Genomic DNA, 25,050 nt, shown 5'->3' with positions numbered 1-25,050 from the left:
GGCCGTATTCCACAGAGGCGGGGTAGCCCAAAAGGAAAAACGAAAGTTTCTCCTTTTATATTTAGTAATATATACAGGAGAAGAGGTTACTAGCCCCTTGCTCCCAGCATTTTAGTTGCCTCTTACAACACGCATGGCTTACGGAGGAAGAATTATGTTCCACTTCCCCATGGAGGTAAGAGGAAGTAAACAAGAACAAGAACTAGTAAGAAAAATAGAAGAAAACCCAGAGGAGTGTGTATATATATATGCTTGTACATGTATGTGTAGTGTGACCTAAGTGTAAGTAGAAGTAGCAAGACGTACCTGAAACCTTGCATGTTTATGAGACAGAAAAATGGACATCAGCAATCCTACCATCATGTAAAACAATTACAGGTTTCCGTTTTACAGTCACTTAGCAGGACGGTAGTACCTCCCTGGGCGGTTGCTGTCTACCAACCTACTACCTATATACTACAGTTTAAAAACTGTAGTGTAAAGCACCCTTCTGGCAAGACAGTGATGGAGTGAATGATGGTGAAAATTTTTCTTTTTCGGGCCACCCTGCCTTGGTGGGAATCGGCCAGTGTGATAATAAAAAAAAAATAATGTGTATGTTTAGTGTGACCTAAGTGTAAGTAGAAGTAGAAAGACGTGCCTGAAATCTTGCATGCATACGAGACAAAAAAAAAAGACACCAGGAATCCTACCATCTTGTAAAACAATTACAGGCTTGCGTTTTACACTCACTTGGCAGGACGGTAGTACCTCCCTGGGCGGTTGCTACCTACCAACCTACTACCTAGGAAAGATGTTAATATGCTAACCAAAAAAAGACCACAGACAATCGATCAGATTGAGAAGTTGTTGCTGGTGTGGATCAAGGATAAAGAGATGGCAGGTGATAGTGTTTCAGAGATGATTATTTGTGAAAAGGCAACGAAATTGCATGCTGATTCAAAGATAAAGGAGATTTGCGCCAAGTGGAATGATGTCCAAATGTTTGTAGAGAAGTACCACTCTGAGCAAGCTGAAACAAGCCATCTTTACAACAAGTTCAGTGACAGAACCATGTCCCATTTTAGGGAAATCCTAAAGAGGCGCCAGAAACAGGGCTGTGGACAGTTATTTTGTGAGACAGGGGTCCAGTGACTCTCAAGCTGGTCCTAGTGGCATTAAAAGACAGAGAAGGGAAGTAACCTCAGAGAGGTCTTTGATACCTAAAGTCCTTATGGAGGGGGATTTCCCTTCCAAACACTAACCCCAACTCCCTGTTTCCTCCCTGTCTTCCAGATGCCATCACCAATCTTTAATAAAGGTAAGTAAAATGTATTACATCAACATATTTCATGGTTTAAGAATTGGTAGAAAACAGAGCCAAGTCCAATATATGGTGAACACTGTGGGTGGATGATAACACATTATTCTCAGAATTATGCAGATCTACTAACTTCAAGAACTCACTTAAATAGGGCTTTCTTTCTGGACAGTCAATCCAGCATTTAAAGCTGGCACTTATAAAAAGATAACCACTCTTCTTTGAAAAGAGATTCGCTAAGTGGACCACATTAATCAAGAAACAAGGAATCTCTAGTATCAGTGCCATCACTCTCTCAATATGCCAGAGACAACTAACCTCCACTTCCATTACCTCAAATGACACAAGAGGCTGACCAACTTATACATGATGAACACTCAATAAAAATGAAGATTATCAACTCCTCCACTCCAAGTAGCCATTGACCTCAGAATATGATAAATTGAAAAAACCTGGGAAAAGCAGCAAGAACCACTGCTGTGTTGGACTCCAGCATCCAGAGAAGACTCGTTAAAAACTTAAGTGACACACACAATTTTATTTCTTAATGAAAATGAATGAAAGTTTAATCTCACCTTCGAGGGTTTAGATGTGCCTGAGGACTTCCGTCATTTTTTGAAGCTGTAAATACACATATAACCAGCAATTAAAATTAGTTCTCTATCAGTACAGCTGTAATACCATCTCTGGACAGTGAACTGGATGTAAAATGATGATATTTGTCCTGTAGAACATCTCTGGAGGAGTAATTAATACCACAGGGAGGTGATTGCTTGTTATTTCTAGATTCGTGATTGCCAAAGAAAAAGAAACACATCTACGTGGGTTATTTTTATGACGACATTTTACTACAATGTGACTTAAATCTCTAGCAATGGTAACACTGGGTTACCCAGAACATGTCATAAACCTTGTATCTTGCTGTTTTTTTTTATTATCACATCAGCCATTTTCCGCTGAGACAGGGCAACCTGAAAAAGAAAAGAAACTTTCATCATTCACTCCATCACTGTCTTGCCAGAGGCTTGCCTTCACTACAATTAAAAAATTGCAACATATCTCCACCCATCCTTCAGAATAAAGGCACTGTTCTTCCCACCTCCAGGACTTGAGTCAGGTTAACCATTTTTCTTGAATGTATGTATAATATTAATATTTTAAAATTATCAGCTATTATCAACCACTTTTTCATTGATACTGATACCGTAAAAATAGACAACACCCACAGATACTAATACTTTGGCACATTCTTACTGCTTAACAACAACAAGAACAGCAACAGACCAAGAATCAACAGGGTCTTGCATCTCCTTTACGTGTTAAAATTTTATTATTATTAGTTTTTAACACATTGGCTTTCTCCCACTGAGGCAGGGTGACCCATAAAAGAAAGAAACACTTTCACCATCATTCACATATAATCACTGTTTTTGCAGAGGTGCCCAGATATAGCAAATGTCACTTCAAACAGTCAGTATCCCGGACCCCTCTTTTAGAATCCAGGTATTGTACTTTTCACCTTCAAGACTCGAGTCTGGCTGACCAGTTTCCCTGAATCCCTTCACAAAATATTATCTTGCTCACACTCCAACAGCTCGTCAGGTCCCAAAAACCATTCGTCTCCATTCATTCCTTTCTAAGATGCTCACACATGCAAGGGGCCTGGACATGCAGCAGGCATGTCTAGGCCCTTTGCACACACAAAGTCTTTTACCCCCTCCCCTCCCTCCAGCCTTTCTTGACAGTATCACTTATTGCACCAACTACAACCACAGTAACACTGTTCACCAATGATCCCTGTAAGCCAGACTTCTTTTCCCTCACAAAGAACAATATCTACTCCAAGCACATTCAATAAACAACCAAAGAAAACTTGAATTATGACACCTATGCATAAAATTATATCTTCATCTTGACTCAAGCAATATAAAACCACAATACAAAAGGCATATTTAATTTCGTTAGTACATTTTGTAACTTACACTTCACATACAGGACACCTGTGCTTTGCTTTTGTACCTATATTAAATGTCCTCAGCCACAACAAAACTTAGTGTTGTCTGGGGAAAAGCTCCAGGCAGCGCTGCCTCAGTTTGTACTGCCTGGAGATAAGCATCTGTGAGGTTACCACAAGCAGGTGGGGTACAGCTTGATTACCCACTGTATATAGTGTCCCAGTACCAAGGTGCATCACCAATGAAAACTCTTACTTTAGCTCATATTGCAGATGACAAGCTTAGACACAACAGCCAACCTAATTTGTTACAATGCTGTCACTGCAATTTTCAGACAGCTTGAAAAGTGCAAATGTAATTCCAGTACTGTATTTAGGAAGCAATGAACTGTATAATAGTTTTGCTAGGTAGCATACTGGCTAAGGTATTAGAACTAGAGAGAATGAATTATGAGTAGTGCTGCATCTGTAAATATACAGTAGACTGTCATTTAACACAATAGTTACATTTTTGAAGTTGACGTGTTTGGTAAAACCATGTTAGATGAACTGAAGAATTTGTGGGAAAAATAGGGTTATGTTCCTGAGAGCCACAAAAAAGCCAAACAACTTTTTTTTTAGGCCTCCACATCTTACAAAAATAAATGTGAATATGGAATTGTAGTTCATTATTGTAATGTATTATGTTGTGTTTACTGGTTAAGACTACAAATGTAATAGAAATAATAGTATTTCTTACCTTAAGTTGTGGGTGCTGGTGTTTGTGGATGATTGTGAAGAGAGTGGAGAGTTATGCTGTGGCTCTACTGGGCTGAGGTGGATGGTAGAGGTTCTAGTACAGAAGGTACTGATGGTTGTACTGGAGTGTCTAACTTTTAAGTCGTTCAGTCAGTCAGTCAAGTCAGCAAGTCATTCAGTCAGGTCAGTCAGTCATTCAGTCAAGTCATTCAGTCAGGTCAGTAAGTCATTCAGTCCAGTCAGTAAGTCATTCAGTCCAGTCAGTAAGTCATTCAGTCCAATCAGTAAGTCATTCAGTCCAGTCAGTAAGTCATTCAGTCAAGTCAGTAAGTCAGTCAGTCACACAAACTCATAGATACCTCTTTTTATGTGTACAAAGTAACACTTCATTACCGTTATCTCTTGTCTAATATATTTGTTCCCTTCATTAATTCTAAGATTTAAATGCCTATACCTTTTCTTGCCACTTTCAGGAATAGTGGTATGCCTACTGGGTGTCATGATTACTTGGCAGATACAAGATTTAGTAATTAAAAGATCAAAACACAATTCACAAACACAGCTAGCTTGTAGCAGAGAAAGACTGGACTGGACATGTATGAAATATGCATGCTGGGGTGATGTCGGGGGGTGGCAGGGGATGGCGGGAGGTCTGCCGCACTGAACCCCAACGAGGCTGCCGCTTGAGGAAAAGGGATCTTTTTTCCCCCCGCAAACTGAACCGTGTTAAATTAATTTTACAACGTGTTACATAGAATTGTGCCACAATTCTTTAATCGGGCTATATCCGAATCGTGCCAAATAAACTTGTGCTAAATGACGGTCTACTGTATATATATTAATAAAAGCTAGCCAGCATAGGTTGAGAGAGAGAACACGTTTCAACAGTAATTATGATTGGGCCCTGAAGGCTAAGAATCGATTAAATTGGTTGATAATAGTCAAGAGGTGGAGCCAGAAGCTATGATGACCCATTCAGACACAGTTATGTGAATGCAAAATGAGATTTGACAGAGTACAACTTATTCATTCTGACTTTTAGGCAAGATAATAGCACAAATATTCAAGGAAGGAAAGCAAAAACTGTCTCTTGTCTCTTAAGGAGTGAAGAACAAAGGATCAGATTATAATGTACAAAGTACTCCATGACATAGAAAATTTAGACAAGGGAAATACTCTTTGCCAGGGAATTATCTATAAGAGGTTGTAAATGGATACTGTACACCCACTCAATCCACCAAAACATCAAGAAATTCTTCATTATAGAATAATAAAGTAGGTAGGTACATGGTAAAAGCTAGAGCTCATGCCACACAGTCTTCTTTCAACAAACTGGCCGTATCCCACCAAGGCAGGGTGGTCCATAAAGAAAAACAAAAGTTTCTTTTTAACATTAGTAATGTATACAGGAGAAGGGGTTACTAGCCCCTTGCTCATCTCACGCAGCCTTTTTTTTTTTTTTTACCCATATAATCTACTAAAGTACAATAGTCATTTCAACTCATTAAGCCTCTGCAAAATTTTCATAGCTGAGAACAAAATAAATCATTATTTCTTGTTGTTATGTTATAGTTAACCCTTTGACTGTTTTGGTCACATATATGTGTCTTACAAGCCACCATGTTTGACATATATATACTCATAAATTCTAGCAGCTTCAAATCAAGCAGAAGAAAGCTGGTAGGCCCACATGTGAGAGAATGGGTCTGTGTGGTCAGTGTGCACCATATAAAAAAAAATCCTGCAGCACGCAGTGCATAATGAGAAAAAAAAACTCCAACTGTTTTTTTTTTAATTAAAGTGCCGACTTTGCGATCTATTTTCGTATAGTATTTATAGCTGGAAAACATGTTACAGAAATAGAGGTCATTTTGATTGGTTTTACTATGAAAAGAACCTTGAAATGGAGCTCAATATTCAAAAGTAAACAAATGATGTCATTTAGCAATAAATGTCAAAGTAGCCATTCTAATATGCAGTCATGAATGGGTTAACATTATTTATATAATTATTACAATATTGCAGTAGTCTGCATAACAGTAAATCTTCTATTTTTTGTTTGAATGAAAAATCAAAATAGAAAGCAAGAGTAATATCAGAGGGGCCTGGAAACATGACTGATGAACAAAGAAAATGTTATTTTAGAGCTAGGAATGTCTGCATTGTTCATTCTGGACCCTATTTTGAAATTGTCATATTTTCTAATTTTCATGAAATAGGCCAAATTTCAAATTTCTGACCACATTATTGGGTAGTTGAAATCGGTAAATGGGCAGTTTCTTGTACTCAATCGATAGAAAAAATGGAGTTCTAAAGAAATAGCTACGAGTTTGGTCGACTGGAACACAGTGGAATTAGCCGAAAATAGGGCTCAAAGTGGGCAAAATCGCCAGTTCGTAAATATCGCCGATGTCGGTAACTTTGCGAGAGCGTAATTTCATCAGTTTTCCATCAAATTTTGTTCTTTTGGTGTCATTACAATCGGGAAAAGATTCTCTATCATTTCATAAGAAAAAACTTTTTTTTTTTTTGGGGGGGGGATTTTTGCGACGCCAGGAGACACCTCAGGATTTGAGGTTGCGACAGTCAAGGGGTTAATATTACTAGGGAAGGGGGGGGGGATTTGTGCAGAAAGGTGGCATGAGCTTTGAAAGGGTTTAACTTAAAAAAGAGATAATCTATTTGTCAGGTATTACTGTGGGAAAGATGGACAGATGCAGTTTTTTAGAAATAATTATTTCCAAGTATGTATAACATTTTTAATAAGATTAGATAAAAAAACATGACATGTAGGATAGGATGTTAAATGTTGATGGTGTAAACCTCACTTGGTGGCTTTTCTAATGATTGCATGTATCTGTTTGATTTGTGAAGCTATTGGTTATGTAGGTATGACTGCTTGGATTACTAATTACCCATCTTTAACATGACTCAAGAAATCGTAATGACACGATTGCAAACAAACCATACCCCCGGCCGGGGGTATGGTTTACCCATCTTTCTGTTGTGTAGCTATCTCATTGTTGCTTACACATGTAGGGGTCTTATTATTTATTTCATATCTGTATAAAACTTTTATTTTGTATTTCTTTCCCTTAGCCTGAATACTACCATCTCTTGGCTGAGAAGATTTACAAAATTCAGAAAGAGTTGGAGGAAAAGCGTTTGCAGAGGAAACAGACGACCCCACGGGATGGAGCTCCTGGGCCCCCGGGCCCTCCTGGTCCTCCTGGTCCAGCTCCAGGAGTGGTTCCCTCAGGACCAATTGTTGCCCCTGGTCAGATCCTCACTCCTACAACTTCAGGAGCATCTACCATTGGTAGGGCATATTTAATTTGCAAAATTTTTGTGTATTCTGTACTACATTTGAAATGTAAATGCTGCAATGAAATTCACTTGCAATAATATAATTTATAATCCTTGTGATAGGTACAGGTGCGATGTTTATGGTTACAGGAATGGTAGCCCGTCCCACAGGTCCCCGACCAACACATCCATCTGGGAATCTGATTCCCACCAATCATCCCATGGCTAACAACCAAGTATCTCAACCTACATCAATTTGTCAACCTAATAATCAGATGGTAATAGGTCCTCCTATTAGTGGACCAATTACCACCACTACTGCAAGTAATAACAGCACCATTGTTAATTCGGGTCAATTCCCAGGTTCTGTTCCGCATGGGGATATGATATCTGGCCCTAGACCCAGTATTCCTCCTCCACCATATAGCACGCCTAATGATTCATCAGTCATGAATCAGATGCCTAACCGGACCTCTCCAGTCATACCTGTGTCTTCAGTTGCGGCCACTTTAGGTATTCCTATGGGCCTATCTTCTCAGTCTACACCAAGCTCTATGTCTAGTGTCTCAAGTAGTGAAAATTCCTTTCCTCCAACTTCCCAGCCTAGCATGATCACCACAAATGCTAATAGTGAGAATACAGTTGTACCTACGTCCATTCATACTAAAGATAATGCTATGGGCAATCAGTCGACTCCAGCAGAAATGACTGATGATAAGTCAGATGTTAAGCCATGTAAGATTCAGATCAAAACTGAAACTTTGGATATTAAAACTGAGCCTGAAGAATCAGAAGGCAAGCAAATTAAAACTGAAATTAAGCCAGAACCAATGGAGGTTAGTGCTGCTCCAGAAGAAATCATTGTAAAAAAAGAGCCTTATATTAAGGAAGAACCAAAAAGTCCGGCACGTACACCAAGTGAATCTTCTAGCTCAAATGAAGGTAGCAATAGCAAGGGTGATAAACCTGCAAACAGCGGAATTACTCCGAGAAGACCACCACCACCACCACCTAAGCCAGCTCAAGTTATCTCTGCTGCTTCCAACAAAGATAGAGCGCCTTTGTTCAAACCCGATGAACTAAGGCAACATCTGGTGCCCACTTTAGAAAAACTATATCGGCAAGATCCTGAATCTATTCCTTTTCGTCAACCAGTTGACCCTCAAGCTCTTGGAATCCCAGATTACTTCGATATTATTAAGAAGCCTATGGACTTGTCTACTATCAAACGAAAGTTAGACACTGGCCAGTACACTGACCCTTGGGACTATGTTGATGATGTGTGGCTAATGTTTGACAATGCGTGGATCTACAATAGAAAAACTTCCCGTGTCTACAGATACTGCACAAAAGTAAGACATTTCTTTTATGTATGTATGTATATGCATGAGCATGTTTGATAGGAGTGAATGGAGATGAATGGTATTTGGGACCTGACGATCTGCTGGAGTGTGAGCAGGGTAATATTTAGTGAATATTTAGTGTAAATATTATGCAGAAAATTCGGAGTGTGGAAATTAGGAAAAGGTGTGGAGTTAATAAAAGTATTAGTCAGAGGGCAGAAGAGGGGTTGTTGAGGTGGTTTGGTCATTTAGAGAGAATGGATCAAAGTAGAATGACATGGAAAGCATATAAATCTATAGGGGAAGGAAGGCGGGGTAGGGGTCGTCCTCGAAAGGGTTGGAGAGAGGGGGTAAAGGAGGTTTTGTGGGCAAGGGGCTTGGACTTCCAGCAAGCGTGCGTGAGTTTGTTAGATAGGAGTGAATGGTGGCGAATGGTACTTGGGACCTGACGATCTGTTGGAGTGTGAGCAGGGTAATATTTAGTGAAGGGATTCAGGGAAACCGGTTATTTTCATATAGTCGGACTTGAATCCTGGAAATGGGAAGTACAATGCCTGCACTTTAAAGGAGGGGTTTGGGATATTGGCAGTTTGGAGGGATATGTTGTGTATCTTTATATGTGTATGCTTCTAAACTGTTGTATTCTGAGCACCTCTGCAAAAACAGTGATAATGTGCGAGTGTGGTGAAAGTGTTGAATGATGATGAAAGTATTTTCTTTTTGGGGATTTTCTTTCTTTTTTGGGTCACCCTGCCTCGGTGGGAGACGGCCGACTTGTTGAAGAAGAATAATTTAGGGAAACTGGTTATTTTTATATAGCCGGACTTGAGTCCTGGAAATGGGAAGTACAGTGCCTGCACTCTTAACCCGTAAACGGTCCAAACGTATATATACGTTCACTACCGTACTGCCCCAACTTTTTTGAGAAAAAAAAAACATTGTTGTTTTTTAATAGGAAAAAAGAGCATATGGTACCCAGGCATCCCCAATTATTTTAATATGGTGCACAGTGAGTGCTCACACCCATTCTCACATGTCTAGGTGACTCAGGCTTATCGTGGCAAAGTTAAATGTAGGACACATAAAATGTATATATACGTTTGGGGCACTAGCGGTAAAAACGTATACTATATACGTTTGGACCGTTTACGGGTTAAAGGAGGGGTTCGGGATATTAGAGGTTTGGAGGGATATGTTGTATATCTTTATACGTATATGTTTCTCAACTGTTGTGTTCTGAGCACCTCTGCGAAAACAATGATTATGTGTGAGTGAGGTGAAAGTGTTGAATGATGATGAAAGTATTTTCTTTTTGGGAATTTTCTTTCTTTTTGGGTCACCCTGCCTCGGTGGGAGACGGCTGACTTGTTAAAAAAAAAAAGTACATGTATGTGTGTGTATATATTTATGGGTTGGTAGAAGGCAACCACTTGGAGGTACTGTCGTCCTGCCAAATGAGTGTGGAACAAGAACTTGTAATTGTTTTTACCTAATGTTAGGATTACTGGTCTTTTTCTTTGTCTCATAAGCACACAATATTACAGGTGCATCTTGTGACTATTACTTGCATTTAGGTCACACTACACATGTATGAACACACACATGTATACACACCCATCTGAGTTTTCTTGTTTTCTTAGTACAGTGGAACCTCGAAAATCGAACTGCTCCCAACTCAACCAATTATGTAAGTGTATTTTTGTAAGTGCTTTTATAAGTGTATTTTTGAGGGTCTTAAATGGTCTAATCTAATTTACATTATTCCTGATGGGAATAAATTCGTTCGGTAATGGCACTCGAACAGCCTTCTGGACCGAAGAAAGTTCGATATTTGAGGTTCCACTGTATTTCTTGTTCTTATTTATTTTCTTTAATATCTTTGAGTAAGTAGAAGAAGAATTCTTCCACTTTCAGCCATGTTTGTCATAAAAGGTGACTAAAATGCTAGGAGCAAGAGGATGGTAACCCCCCTCCTGTATAAATTAAATTAAATAAAAATAAGAAAAATTTTGGAAGAGATATGTCCAAACTCAGAGCAGCTCTGTGGTGCAGGGATAAGTACTGGTCCCTCTGTAGTGAGGGATTCCAAGTTTAGCTTCTGGTTGATATTTTTTTATTTGCAGTTTGGAGGGGTATCTGAACTGTAGTATCGGCACACTTCTGGCAAGGTTGTGATAAGAGTGAATGATGGTAAAAGTGTTTCTTCTGTTGGGTTACACTATCTTTGCGGGAGATGGCTGATGTGTTGAAATTTTTTTTTTAACACTGGCCATCTCCCACCAAGGTAGGGGGATCCAAAAAAAGAAACACTTTTAGCATCATTTGACACTTGTTGCTGTCTAGCCAGAAGTGCATGGATACAACAGTTCAGATGACCCTCCAAACAACAAGCATCCCCATTCCCTCGTTTAGAGTGCAGTCAATGTACTTCCCACCTCCAAGACTCTAGTCCTGCTAACTGGTTTCCCTGAATCCCTTCACAAAATGTTACACTGCTCACACTCCAACAGCTTGCCAGGTCTCGGAAACCAATTGCGTCCACTCCTTTCTGATCTGCTCACACATGCATGCTAGGTGTCCAAGCCCCTTGCACACAAAATCATCTCTTCCTTCTTCCTCCCTCCTTCCTTATGGCAACTCCTACTCTGTCCTCCCTTCAATAAGATTTATGCACTGTTGCGAATAAGAAATTTTTTAAAGAACTTCAGAATGTGGCCTGTTACCATTTATTTCTTATGCAACAAGATTTTTGGATCTGAGTTCTAGGTAAGTTAGAGTCTAGGGGAAATAATTTCAACTGGGAAACTCCATAGAATATTCAAATTTATTAAAGTTTTTAAATACAATATGTACTTTATCTTCTCTTTGTAGTTAATTTAACTTAATACTTTGTACAATAAAATTACCATATACATTTAGTTCCAAATCATGGAAATGTCATATTAATAAGGAAGTTTAATTATTCTTCCTGTATCTAAGTCCTCATTAATATTTACGTCTCTTTCTTAACAAGACTGTAAACTCAAAATACGAAAGGTACAAGATTTAACAAGACCTTTGAATCTGCCCGTAAAGTATCTATGGATTACTGAACTGACCAAGAATATAAATATCAAAAGAGTCTTTCAAAGTAATGAGGAACAAAGTGAGTCAGCTCTATAGTCCAATTCTCAAAACCATTCAACTGTACACCGTAAGAGCCAATATACGATCAGTTGTCAGGGCTAGAGCTGGGAGCAGACTGACTACATGTACTTGCCAGTCTGTTGACGTGTCGTCAGGTTGGATCAGCCGAGCCACGTCAGCCAGCCGGACATAAACAATTGAACAATTCACCGGATGGTTCCGAGACTTAAACTCTATATACACAAGAAATCCTACCTAACCATAATAGTAAAATAATAGTGATAATTACAAAATAGTGATAACAATAATAGTGATAATAACAATAATAGCGATAATAACGATAATAGCGATAATACCATGGTATTTTTCATATATTAACAGATAATAATATAACGCCGAAAGTCTCTATTTTAGCTATAAACGGGGACTTTCGCGCTATAATATTAAGTGATGAACATATGCTCTTACAATATATAAATAACACAGGATGACCAATTTCGAAGATATAACCCCCCCCCCCCGTACGACAATAGGTCGCAGTAGGGAGTTTGCAAGCGTCCTTGGTAATATCTCCTTTATAGTAAACGTCCTCTTGGTAAATAAGGCAAGTAGTACGATGGAAGAATGGAGAAGCAAGAACTCGAACAGCATGGTTATTTGCCAGAGGATGAGCTTTTGGAACAATGGCCAGAAGAACTATCTGGAGTGGCTTCCATCACAATTCGAGAATAGGAGTCTCGGACATGACTGTCAGGGTCATCCATGTGTACTTAATACTTCGTCCCATCAACGAAACGGCTTTCATAGTCATACTGTCAATATAAAAGAAAATTATTAACAAAATTATATAATATACATATAAATTAGGCTCTAAGAGTACTCATTTCTTAACTTTACATTTTAAGGTATACATTTTTTTTTTTCAGGGGGCGAGAAAGGGTATCAGAAATTATGTTAAGGGATCCACTTAAGTGTTGAGTACTAATCAGATAAGGTTGGATTCTCAGAGCCCACCTGAGGATTCGGGTGTTCTTTGATTTCATAGAATTAATATAAATTAAAGGGTTGTGATCAGAAAATACCATAATTTTATGGGGGGAGGTTCCCAGATAAATGTCAAAATGTTCCAAAGATATTACTAGGGCAAGAGCTTCTTTCTCTACAGTGGCGTAATTCTTTTTGTGACGTTTCAACTTTGAAGAAAAATAAGATATAGGATGCAAAATATCAGTAGAGGGGGATTTCTGAAGTAACACCGCCCCCACAGCATAACCGCTGGCATCGATGTGTATATAGAAGGGTTGATTAAAGTCAGGACTTTTCAGTACGGGTGACGAAGAAAGCAACCGGCTTCAACCGATTAAAAGCTATCTCACAATCTTTCGTCCAGCAAAACTTCATCTTACTACTGGTTAACTCAGTAAGAGGAGATGCAACCTGAGAAAATTAGGACAGAAACGTCGATAATAACCAGTCATTCCAAGGAACCTCTGTATAGACTTTCTATCTTGAGGGATAGGAAACTCGGCAATTGCCCTAACTTTTACATCAACAGGACGTACCTCGCCCTGTCCTATACAAAAACCGAGGTATTTAATCTTGGCTTGTCCAAACTGACACTTGGCTAAATTTATGGTGAAGCTGTACTTTTCTAACTTCTTAAATAAGGTTTCCAGGCGAATTAAATGTTGCTCCCACTCATTGCTATATATAACAAGATCATCTAGATATGCATCCACTCCTCCTAAATCATTGGTCAGCAGGTTCATCAGGCGCTGAAAGGTAGAGGCCGGGTTACTTGGTGTCCGTAAATTAATTCAAATGGACTGAACCCAGTGCTTTCTTGTTCGCTTTCCCTTAAGGCGAACAAGAGGAATGGTATTCCTTTGTCCCAATCTCTGGAAAACTGCTCGCAGTATGCTCTCATCATTGATTTTAATGTTTGATGAAATCGTTCGAGGGCTCCTTGCGACTGAGGGTGATAAGCAACAGAAAATACGGACTTAATTCCGAGGCGTGATAAGGCATCACGAAACATCTTAGAGGTAAAGTTTGAACCTTGATCGGATTGAATTATTCGGGGAATCCCCACCTGTGAGAAAATTTTTTGCAAAGCTCGAACAATGATGTGAGAATTAATTTTCTCAAAGGGATAGCCTCTGGATATCGAGTAACGACATCCATAATGGTAAACAGATATTGATTCCCTTGTTTAGTCCTGGGTAACGGACCAACACAATCTATTATCAGGCGTGAGAAGGGCTCACCACTGACGGGAATCGGAATGAGGGGAACTGGTGGAGGAGTGTGCGAAGGTTTGCCGGTCACTTGGCAGACTTGACAACCTTTTAGATAGCTTTCCACAGTCTCCTTCATTCTGGGCCAATGAAAATGCTTGGCTATTTTTCCCAGCGTTTTCTTTACTCCCAAATGTCCTCCCATGGGACTATGGTGGGCAAAACTAATAGCCAATTCTCTAAAGGTGCTAGGTAGCACTACTAGATGTTTGCTGGTAGCCAGATGATCGTCGGAAGACAAGAGAGACTTTTCCTTTCTCATTAATATACCATTAGCAAGATAGTAACAATTGTCCAGGTCTTGGGCGTCGTCTTCTGTAATAGCTATCTCTCGTAATTTCTCTAGGGATGGATCAAGGAACTGATCCCTTATTAAATCTTCTTTCGATAGCATTTTAATATCAGAATCTTGAAAAGGGCCGATCATAGAATATTTCAGATTTGAGGATCCGGGTTGTAAGGATCGACTGAAAAATAAATCGAGACCTAAATCTTCGCCTTCACTTAGGACTTCAGTTGATAAAGGATTTTGAGGCGCTCTAGACATTGCTCTAGTTATAACATTGAGAGGAAATAAGGTAGGAGCCTCTTTTCGAGCTTCTATGGCATAGTTAATGTCAGTAGAATTATCAATAACTAGAGGCTCTCGGCTTATACCTGGATAGTCTAGATCATTGCCTATGAGTAAGTCAACGCCCTGAATAGGAAAAGTTTCACTGGATATACCTACCGACACAAAGCCAGTATAGGTTGGTGTTTGAATGTATATCCTGTGAAGAGGCACTCTTATAATGGCGCCTCCATAGGGTTCTAATAAGACATCTAGCTTTGTGCGAGTCATATCACTTACGGGAAGTATGTCTTGCTTCAACAATGTTAAATAACTTCCAGTATCACGGAAGGAATTAATTTCAACTAATTGAGTCTCGTCTATTCCAACTTTCACTAGCAAAGTAGGGACTCATAGCTGAGTGAATATCTTTTTCTGAAACAGCTCTAGCATTGAGTCATCTATAATGACTACTGATTCGTTCTGGTGAACCTTGTTCGGTACTAGGGTTCAGTTTCTTTTGAGTTGTCGATGAAGATATTACCTGAGTTGGGAAACGAAGTCGCTCGTTCCTGGTATCCCTCTCTAGCCAATAACAGTATTTCCTTACATGCCCTTTCTTATTACAATAAGTGCAGTTCAACTCACTGTTATGCCTTAGTGGTTTTGAACTTTTCCTAGAGTTAGATGTAAATTTATTATTAATGGGCGTGGAGGCATCATAGGAGGTCGGGTAAGGATTCTGTATGCGACGCATCTCTGTAAGATTGGATCGTCCTTTCTTAGGTGCATATTTAGTCACTGTTTCCTTACTTTTTGTTTCGCCAATCAATTGTTGAGATATTTCATAATTATCGGCGAGCGAGGCTGTTTCTAGTATATTTACTATGGGGCAACTAATCAAATACCTATGCAAGTCTTCTGGTAAATTATTATAGAAATCCTCATGCAGGATCAATTGGGAAAGACTTTCCATAGATTTACAGTTAGAAGCTCTACACCATCTCTCAAAAGCGATTTTCTTTTCACGAGCAAAATCTACATACGACTGAGTTGGCTGGCGTTTTAATGCTCTAAAGGTTTTTTGATAACTTAATGGGAGGAGATCATAAGCCTTTAGGATAGCCTTCTTAACGGAGTCATAATCCACATATTTCTCAAAAGGTAACGTAGCCGTACAACTTTGAGCTTTACCAGACAACGAAGTATGCAATAAGGTTGCCCAGTGTTGTCGGGGCCAGCGCATAGCGCGTGCTTGATTCTCAAAGACTTCAAAATAAGTATCTAAATCTCCTTCATTAAATCTTGGAACCATAGATGCAGCTTTTTGTATATTGAAAGAATCATTTGAGGATTCAGTACATCTTTCACTCACTTTATCTTGTTGTTGTTGTCTTATATAGCGGAGCGTTTCCCTTTGAAAGTCTTCTTCATTTAATTTACGCTGAGCCTCAATTTGAGCAGTCTGTAAAATAAATAGTCTCTCTAATTTCTCAAACTGACTTTGAGAAATATGCCCCGATGGTATCGAAAATGAGGGAATTGAACTGGCGGTATGTGGATATTCCTTTGGACGTGCACCTTGGTGAGGACCAGGCTGACCATTAATAGGAATTCCTTCAGTAACGGGCGAATGCCGAACAGCGGCTGCACCCTGCAATACTTCATCTACTTTATTAGAGGCCCAAGCGGGACCTAATCTGTCTGATTCAATTTCAAGATCAACTCTTTGAAATTGTTCTAATACGTCGAATCTCGACTGGTAGCTTACTTGAGAAACTAAACTTTCAGAGTCAGAATCTCCTGGAAACAATTTGTTTCTAATTATTGCCCTTACGGTATTGGTTGTGTAATATCTATCATATGGTACTCCCAATTTACGGGCTATCTGCCAGCACGTTTGAAGTTTCAAGGAGTCCAGCTTTGACAATGTTAAATCTTCAAATAACTCTTTAATGTGATCTTCCATGATGAATATTTTGAAATTAACTAAAGATAAATTCCCAGTATATAACTTTAATATTGTTCTTTTGATCAATGTCTTAGAACAACAAGATCCCGGACGGGTACCCCATTTGTTGCGAATAAGAAATTTTTTAAAGAACTTCAGAATGTGGCCTGTTACCATTTATTTCTTATGCAACAAGGTTTTTGGATCCGAGTTCTAGGTAAGTTAGAGTCTAGGGGAAATAATTTCAACTGGGAAACTCCATAGAATAATATTCAAATTTATTAAAGTATTTAAATACAATACTTTATCTTCTCTTTGTAGTTAATTTAACTTAATACTTTGTACAATAAAATTACCATATACATTTAGTTCCAAATCATGGAAATGTCATATTAATAAGGAAGTTTAATTATTCTTCCTGTATCTAAGTCCTCATTAATATTTACGTCTCATTCTTAACAAGACTGTAAACTCAAAATACGAAAGGTACAAGATTTAACAAGACCTTTGAATCTGGCCGTAAAGTATCTATGGATTACTGAACTGACCAAGAATATAAATATCAAAAGAGTCTTTCAAAGTAATGAGGAACAAAGTGAGTCAGCTCTATAGTCCATTTCTCAAAACCATTCAACTGTACACCGTAAGAGCCAATATACGATCAGTTGTCAGGGCTAGAGCTGGGAGCAGACTGACTACTTGCCAGTCTGTTGACGTGTCGTCAGGTTGGATCAGCTGAGCCACGTCAGCCAGCCGGACATAAACAATTGAACAATTCACCGGATGGTTCCGAGACTTAAACTATATATACACAAGAAATCCTACCTAACCATAATAGTAAAATAATAGTGATAATTACAAAATAGTGATAATAACAATAATAGTGATAACAATAATAGTGATAACGATAATAGTGATAACGATAATAGAGATAACGATAATAGCGATAATACCATGGTATTTTTCATATATTAACAGATAATAATATAACGCCGAAAGTCTCTATTTTAGCTATAAATGGGGACTTTCGCGCTATAATATTAAGTGATGAACATATGCTCTTACAATATTTAAATAACACAGGATGACCAATTTCGAAGATATAACATGCACCCTCCAAGTCATCCTGTTTTGTTCCATCTTTAGATGTCCAGATACCTCTAACAAGCCCTCCTAAGCCCCCTGGATAATACTTTCAGCAACACCGCACCTCCTCCTACTCTCCAAACTACGAATTCTCTGCATAATATTTACACTGCACATTACCCTCAGTCACAACATCTCCACTGCCTCCACTCTCCTCCTCTCTGCAACATTCACAACCCATGCTTCACACGCATATAAAAGAGTGTTGGCACTGCTTTACTTTCATACATTCCAACTATTTGCCTACATGAATAACATTCTTTGTCTCAATAGAAGCCTCAAGGGAGCATGTGGGCAATTTTCCGCGCGCGCTCAACCAAAAATCGAAAAATTATGGAAATTGAGTTATATATACCAAAAAATAGCTTAACTCTTTGGCAACACAATGGTACAAGAATCAATGTTCTAAGACGTTTCTACAAGAAATTATAGTCATTTATATCAGGTATGGTAACGACGATGTAGGTAGCGCGTCTGTTCTCAACCCAAGTATTTTTTGGAATTTTTTCCTTGTTTTTTATTGCTTTTTCTTTGCATTATTCTTTCTAATATAATAATTGATTATTTGGCATCATATAAGAGTAGGTGGAGCTTATCAGTAGAGTGCCAGCCAATAGGGAGCCATCTGAGAACACTCGGCAGTACTCCCCCTCCAGATGGTGCCAGGTGAAATCACTTCATTATTACGTTTATATCAGCTTATATATCAACTATACGGCTTATTTATCTATCAGAATTGATCTAATATGATATAATAAACACTATAAATAACAAACAAACATGTTATATACTCTAGACTGAATAAAATAGGCCATAATATAGCGAGAGTCCACCAGCAATATTTCGATATAAATGTGTTACTCCTGGTCTCCTTGTTCTATTGTTTGGTATGTGAGTGATAGAAAACGGTGTTTTGAAGAGGATAACTGCACTAGAACATCAGTTTACTAAGAAATACACCAAAAAAAACCCGATTTCCGCGCAAAAAAAATTTTTTTTGAGACGGTAGGCCTGCCGACGTTTTCTAGGCCTATATCTCGGAAGTAACTTTTTCACTTATTTCGCTAAAGTACACCATTATTAATGATTGTATTGAAATGATTTTCACTGACAATATAAAACAAGGTGTGTTTGAAAATCTGATGTTTCTTTTTTTGGAATATATCAAATATTTTTGATTTTGTGGGAGGTAAAAGGCAGATATTTTGGTGAATGCAAAAAAGTCTATCAAATGTATTTTTTTTTTTCCATGATAATAAGATATATTAGATGAAACATGTGCATCCAAAATTAGTGTCAGATGTATTCTAACGGTTGGGATTGTCGGAAGTGCCACTCGAAGTGCCATTTTGTCATACTTTGCTGCCATATATGAAGTCACTGAAATATTTTTTTTCTCTGTTGTTTGTTGGCCAATCATACTGAAACTTTGTCACATTCTTCTACATATGAACCTCTAAATGTACACCAAAAATAAAAAAAATTGGTTGAAAAATAAAAGAGTTGGCCAAATTCAGGGACTCTAGCCTCAATGCCTACTCATTCTTTTCCTTTTATCAGTACTATGGTTCATCTTGTCTTTCATATGCAGTGGAACCTCGGTACTCATAATTAATTCCAGAAGGTTGTTTGAGTGCTGATCTGTTGGAGTACCGAATGAATTTTTTCCATGAGGAATAATGTAAATTAGATTAATTTGCTTCAGACCCTGAAAAATACACTTAAAGCGGCTTTGCAGTGTATTTTCATGTAGTATTTATGGTTATAGTCTCGTTTTCTTGGTCTCATTTGATAGAATGAAAGATATATTACAGAAATAGAGATGATTTTGAATGGTTTACAGACTAAAAGTATCTTGAAATTGAGCTCAAAGTAGTTGAAATGCTTGATTTTTGCTGACGTTCAAGAGTAAATCACGCCACGCATCCAATACACGTCAACTGGTGGGTCTAATGTGCTTTCATAAATGCGCTGATATTATTTATACCATTTTTACAATAAGGCAGTAGTATGCATAACAGTAAATCTTCTATTTTTTGTGTGAATAAAAATTCAAAATGGAAAGCAAGCATAATAGAGAGAGAGAGAGAGAGATATAGATAGATAGATAGATATCGAGCGAGAGAGATATCGAGCGAGAGAGAGATATTGAGAGAGAGAGAGAGATATAGATAGATAGATAGATATCGAGTGAGAGAGATATCGAGCGAGAGAGAGATATTGAGAGAGAGAGCGAGATCGAGAGAGAGATAGATAGATAGATCGAGAAAGAGATAGATAGATAGATCGAGAAAGAGATAGATCGAGAAATAGATAGATAGATAGATCCTTAATCTGTAAATAGCTTGTAAAAAAAGCTAGGGATCCTTAACCCTTTGACTGTTTACGTCGTATATAGATATCTTACGTGCCACTGTTTCTGACGTATTTATACACGTAAATTCTAGCGGCTTCAAATCAAGCAAGAGAAAGCTGGTAGGCCCACATGTGAGAGAATGGGTCTGTGTGGTCAGTGTGCACCACATAAAAAAAATCCTGCAGCACACAGTGCGTAATGAGAGGCAAAAAAATCTGTCCGTTTTTTTTTATTAAAACGCCGACTTTGAGGTGTATTTTTGTATAGTATTTATCATTGTATTCTCGTTTTCATGGTCTCAGGTGATAAAATGAAAAACATATTACAGAAATAGAGATGATTTTCATTACTTTCATGATGAAAACAACCTTGAAATTGAGCTCAAAGTAGCAGAAATATTCGATTTTTACCAATGTTCAGGAGTAAGCAAATTACACCACACGTCCAATGCACATCAACTGGGGAGTCTAATATTCTTTCACTAATGCACTGATATTATTTATACCATTTTTACAATAATGCAGTAGTCTGCATAACAGTAAATTTTGTATTGTATGAATAAAAAATCAAAATAGAAACCAATAGTAATATAAGAGGGGCCTAGAGACATGACTAATGAACAGAGGATATGTTATTTTAGTGCCAAGAATATCTACATTGTTTATCCTGGACCCTATTTTGAAATTGGCATCTTTTTTAATTTGCGTGAAATTGGCCAAATTGCCAATTTCTGACCATTTTATTGGGTAGTTTAAATTGGTAAATGGATGGTTTCTCATACTCAACTGATAGAAAAAATGGAATTCTAAAGAAATAGCTATGAGTTTGGTCAACTGGAACAACAGAATTGGCCAAAAACAAGGCTGAAAGTCGGCGAAATTGCCAATGCATATATGTCGCCGAGACCGCTAACTTCGCGGATCGTAATTCCGTGAGTTTTTGACCAAATTTCGTACTTTTGGTGTCATTACCATCAGGAAAAGATTCTCTATCATTTCACATAAGAAAAAATAAACTTTTTTTTTTTCAAAACTTTTGCGACATAGAATGACAGTTTCAGAAAGGGGCTTGCGGCAGTCAAAGGGTAAATTAACCTAACCTTGTCAAACCCTGCTTAAAAAAAAGGGAGGGAGGGAGAGAGAGAGAGACAGAGGGGGGGGGAGCAGAAAGAGCATTCTGTATCTGAATACTGGATACTAGAGGTGGTGCAAATACAGTGTTGTGTAATTACACTAATATTGGTAATAAATGTTATCTATGTATCACATTTATTTCAACTTGATATCAGAAACACAGTAGATAACCTAGAAGCACAATAAAGATGCACAAATTAATAATAAAGGGCATATTATATCGAGAGATTGAGCCGGTGTTTACGTCAGGGTGAACACACTTAGATAACGTTAATCTTAATAAAAAGCTCAAAAATAGCATGATTTTTCTCGAATATCCCCCCCCCCTTCCCCCAAGTCCTATGCTATGCACGTGTTTTCTTAGATTATTTAGGAAGTAAGATATTAACCTATTTCTTGATGTGGCACCGTTAATAATGAATGGATTGAAATGATTTCCACAGCTAATATAAAACAATGAATGTTTTACACAGGTAGCAAGATCAGACACTCGGGCACTGCTTTCATATTTTGCTATGAGTTCTTTTTTCAACTCTAGTGTGACTTTAACCAATTTTCTTTTTGGTTGGCTGTTATCACTAATCTTCTTAGGCCCCAAGGTGACTTATTTATACAAATAATATAAAAAAAACGCCAGAAAATGTGAAGAAACACGAAATAGTTTACAGTGAAGTTCAGCAGAGTTTTGCACTGAGCTACAGCTGTGTGGAGACTGACGCACATGTTCTGGCAAGTTGTGTTTGTTTGGTTGAATGCCGAGCAAACGGTCGGCTGCAGAGCATTTTATTTTTTTTACCTGAAAAAACTTTTGAGTACGGAGCTGTTTGAGTACCAAGGTTCCACTGTACCTATCCTCCGACAAGTACACTCTCAAATATATTAATGTTGCCATATGCAGAGATGAACAAGAAAGCTTTAGATGCCTTGTAGTATAATGGGATACTTGAAAAAAAAATGGAAAACTCTGGAAGCTTGCACAGAGGATACCAGTTCCTAGGCTTCGTAAATGATATCTTATTGATATTGGATCATGCATAAAGGAATATTTGCTCTAACTTTTTTCATCTACCTGAATTCAAAGACTTGAAAGTGTTAGAATAAGAGCAGTATTGTAGAAGCAAATAACATTGAATTGACAGTATAGTGCATAAAATTTTAATAATAGATATGCATGTGGATTGTATAAGTTTTAGAAAAAGGTATATCACATTATGACTTTTTTTTTTTTCCAACGAACTGACCGTATCCCACTGAGACAGGGTGGTCTAAGAAGAAAAAATAAAGTTTCTCTCTAAATTTAGTAATGTATACAGGAGAAAGGGTTACTAGCCCCTTGCTCCCGGCATTTGAGTCGCCTCTTACGGCATGCATGGCTTTCGGGGGAAGAATTCTGTTCCACTTCACCATGGAGATTGTGATTGCATAATGAATAAATAGCTTGAGGGTATTCCTTATACTGCAGAAGAATATGAAATTAAGTCACCAACTCAATTATTAAGGTTTAGTAAAGTTCTAATGAAATATTCTGTACTTAAAAAAGGACTTAGACCTTTTCATATGAGGACATTAAAATGTCACTAACTGATCAGTTTAGCCAAATAAATTGAATGTAAAGTACTTGGGTATTCGTTTGTAAAAACTTGCATTTGTGGCCACAGTGGTGCCTATGCTAACCTTACTTTTTTTTTTTTTAACAAGTCGGCCGTCTCCCACCGAGGCAGGGTGACCCAAAAAAGAAAGAAAATACCCAAAAAGAAAATACTTTCATCATCATTCAACACTCACACATAATCACTGTTTTTGCAGAGGTGCTCAGAACACAACAGTTTAGAAGCATATACCTATAAAGATACAAAACATATCCCACTAAACTGCCAATATCCCGAATCCCTCCTTTAAGAGTGCAGGCATTGTACTTCACATTTCCAGGACTCAAGTCAAGCTATATAAAAATAACCAGTTTCCCTGAATCCCTTCACTAAATATTACCCTTACTATGGTGTATAAATGTACCTAGTTGGATGAATCTTACTGTAGCTAGCTGGCCCAGTGGCTAACGCGTTGGTCTTGAGTTTTATGACTCTCTGATCGCGAGTTCTGACTCCACCTGTGGTATGATTTGTTTACAATCGTATCATTACGATTTCGTGAGTTAATTATGTACTTGGGAATTGATTATTAATTCACTTAGAGAATAAATATTCCTAGTAGTAGGTTTGTAGACAGCAACCACCCAGGGAAGTACTACCGTCCTGCCAGATGACTGTGAAACAGAAACCTGTAACTGTTTTGAATGATGGTAGGATTGCTGGTTTCTTTTTCTGTCTCATAAACACGCTAGATAACAGGGATATCTTGCTACTCCTACTTAAACTTTGGTCACACTTCACAGACACGCACATGCATATATATATACATACATCTAGGTTTTTTCCCTTTTTCTAAATAGCTCTTGTTCTTTATTTCTTCTATTGTCCATGGGGAAGTGGAAAAGAATCTTTCCTCCGTAAGCCATGCGTGTCGTATGAGGCGACTAAAATGCCAGGAGCAATGGGCTAGTAACGCCTTCTCCTGTAGACATTTACTAAAAAAGAGAAGAAGAAAAACTTCATAAAACTGGGATGCTTGAATGTGCGTGGATGTAGTGCGGATGACAAGAAACAGATGAATGCTGATGGTATGAATGAAAAGAAGTTGGATGTCCTGGCCCTAAGCGAAACAAAGCTGAAGGGGGTAGGGGAGTTTCGGTGGGGGGAAATAAATGGGATTAAACCTGGAGTATCTGAGAGAGTTAGAGCAAAGGAAGGGGTAGCAGTAATGTTGAAGGATCAGTTATGGAAGGAGAAAAGAGAATATGAATGTGTAAATTCAAGAATTATGTGGATTAAAGTAAAGGTTGGATGTGAAAAGTGGGTCATAATAAGTGTGTATGCACCTGGAGAAGAGAGGAATGTAGAGGAGAGAGAGAGATTTTGGGAGATGTTAAGTGAACGTATAGGAGCCTTTGAACCAAGTGAGAGAGTAATTGTGGCAGGGGATCTCAATGCTAAAGTAGGAGAAACTTTTAGAGAGGGTGTGGTAGGTAAGTTTGGGGTGCCACGCGTAAATGATAATGGGAGCCCTTTGATTGAACTTTGTATAGAAAGGGGTTTAGTTATAGGTAATACATATTTTAAGAAAAAGAGGATAAATAAGTATACAAGATATGATGTAGGGTGAAATGACAGTAGTTTGTTGGATTATGTATTGGTAGATAAAAGACTGTTGAGTAGACTTCAGGATGTACATGTTTATAGAGGGGCCACAGATATATCAGATCACTTTTTAGTTGTAGCTACACTGAGAGTAAAAGGTAGATGGGATACAAGGAAATAGAAGCATCAGGGAAGAGAGAGGTGAAGGTTTATAAACTAAAAGAGGAGGCAGTTAGGGTAAGATATTAACAGCTATTGGAGGATAGATGGGCTAATGAGAGCATAGGCAATGGGGTCAAAGAGGTATGGGGTAGGTTTAAAAATGTAGTGTTAGAGTGTTCAGCAGAAGTTTGTGGTTACAGGAAAGTGGGTGCGGGAAGGAAGAGGAGTGATTGGTGGAATGATGATGTAAAGAGACCAGTAAGGGAGAAAAAGTTAGCATATGAGAAGTTTTTACAAAGTAGAAGTGATGCAAGGAGGGAAGAGTATATGGAGAAAAAGAGAGAGGTTAAGATAGTGGTGAAGCAATGTAAAAAGAGAGCAAATGAGAGAGTGGGTGAGATGTTATCAACAAATTTTGTTGAAAATAAGTAAAAGTTTTGGAGTGAGATTAACAAGTTAAGGAAGCCTAGAGAACAAATGGATTTGTCAGTTAA

At 38.1% G+C, this 25,050-nt stretch overlaps 1 protein-coding gene across 3 annotated transcripts in view; it reads left to right on the top strand.

The window, feature by feature from the left end:
* nej (nejire) overlaps window positions 1-25,050 on the top strand; it is a 465,387-nt gene that overhangs the window by 174,346 nt on the left and 265,991 nt on the right. For all 3 annotated transcript variants that reach the window (XM_070086767.1, XM_070086766.1, XM_070086768.1), the window contains 2 exons: window positions 7,092-7,311; window positions 7,422-8,650. In XM_070086767.1, the coding sequence (XP_069942868.1) occupies window positions 7,092-7,311; window positions 7,422-8,650 (1,449 nt within the window). The remainder of the gene's footprint in view (window positions 1-7,091; window positions 7,312-7,421; window positions 8,651-25,050) is intronic.

Source organism: Cherax quadricarinatus, chromosome 19 (genome assembly GCF_038502225.1).
Source record: "Cherax quadricarinatus isolate ZL_2023a chromosome 19, ASM3850222v1, whole genome shotgun sequence".
NCBI classification, from domain to species: Eukaryota; Metazoa; Arthropoda; class Malacostraca; order Decapoda; family Parastacidae; genus Cherax; species Cherax quadricarinatus.
Note: the sequence above shows the minus strand (reverse complement) of the source record. Positions and strands in the feature narration are given on the sequence as shown.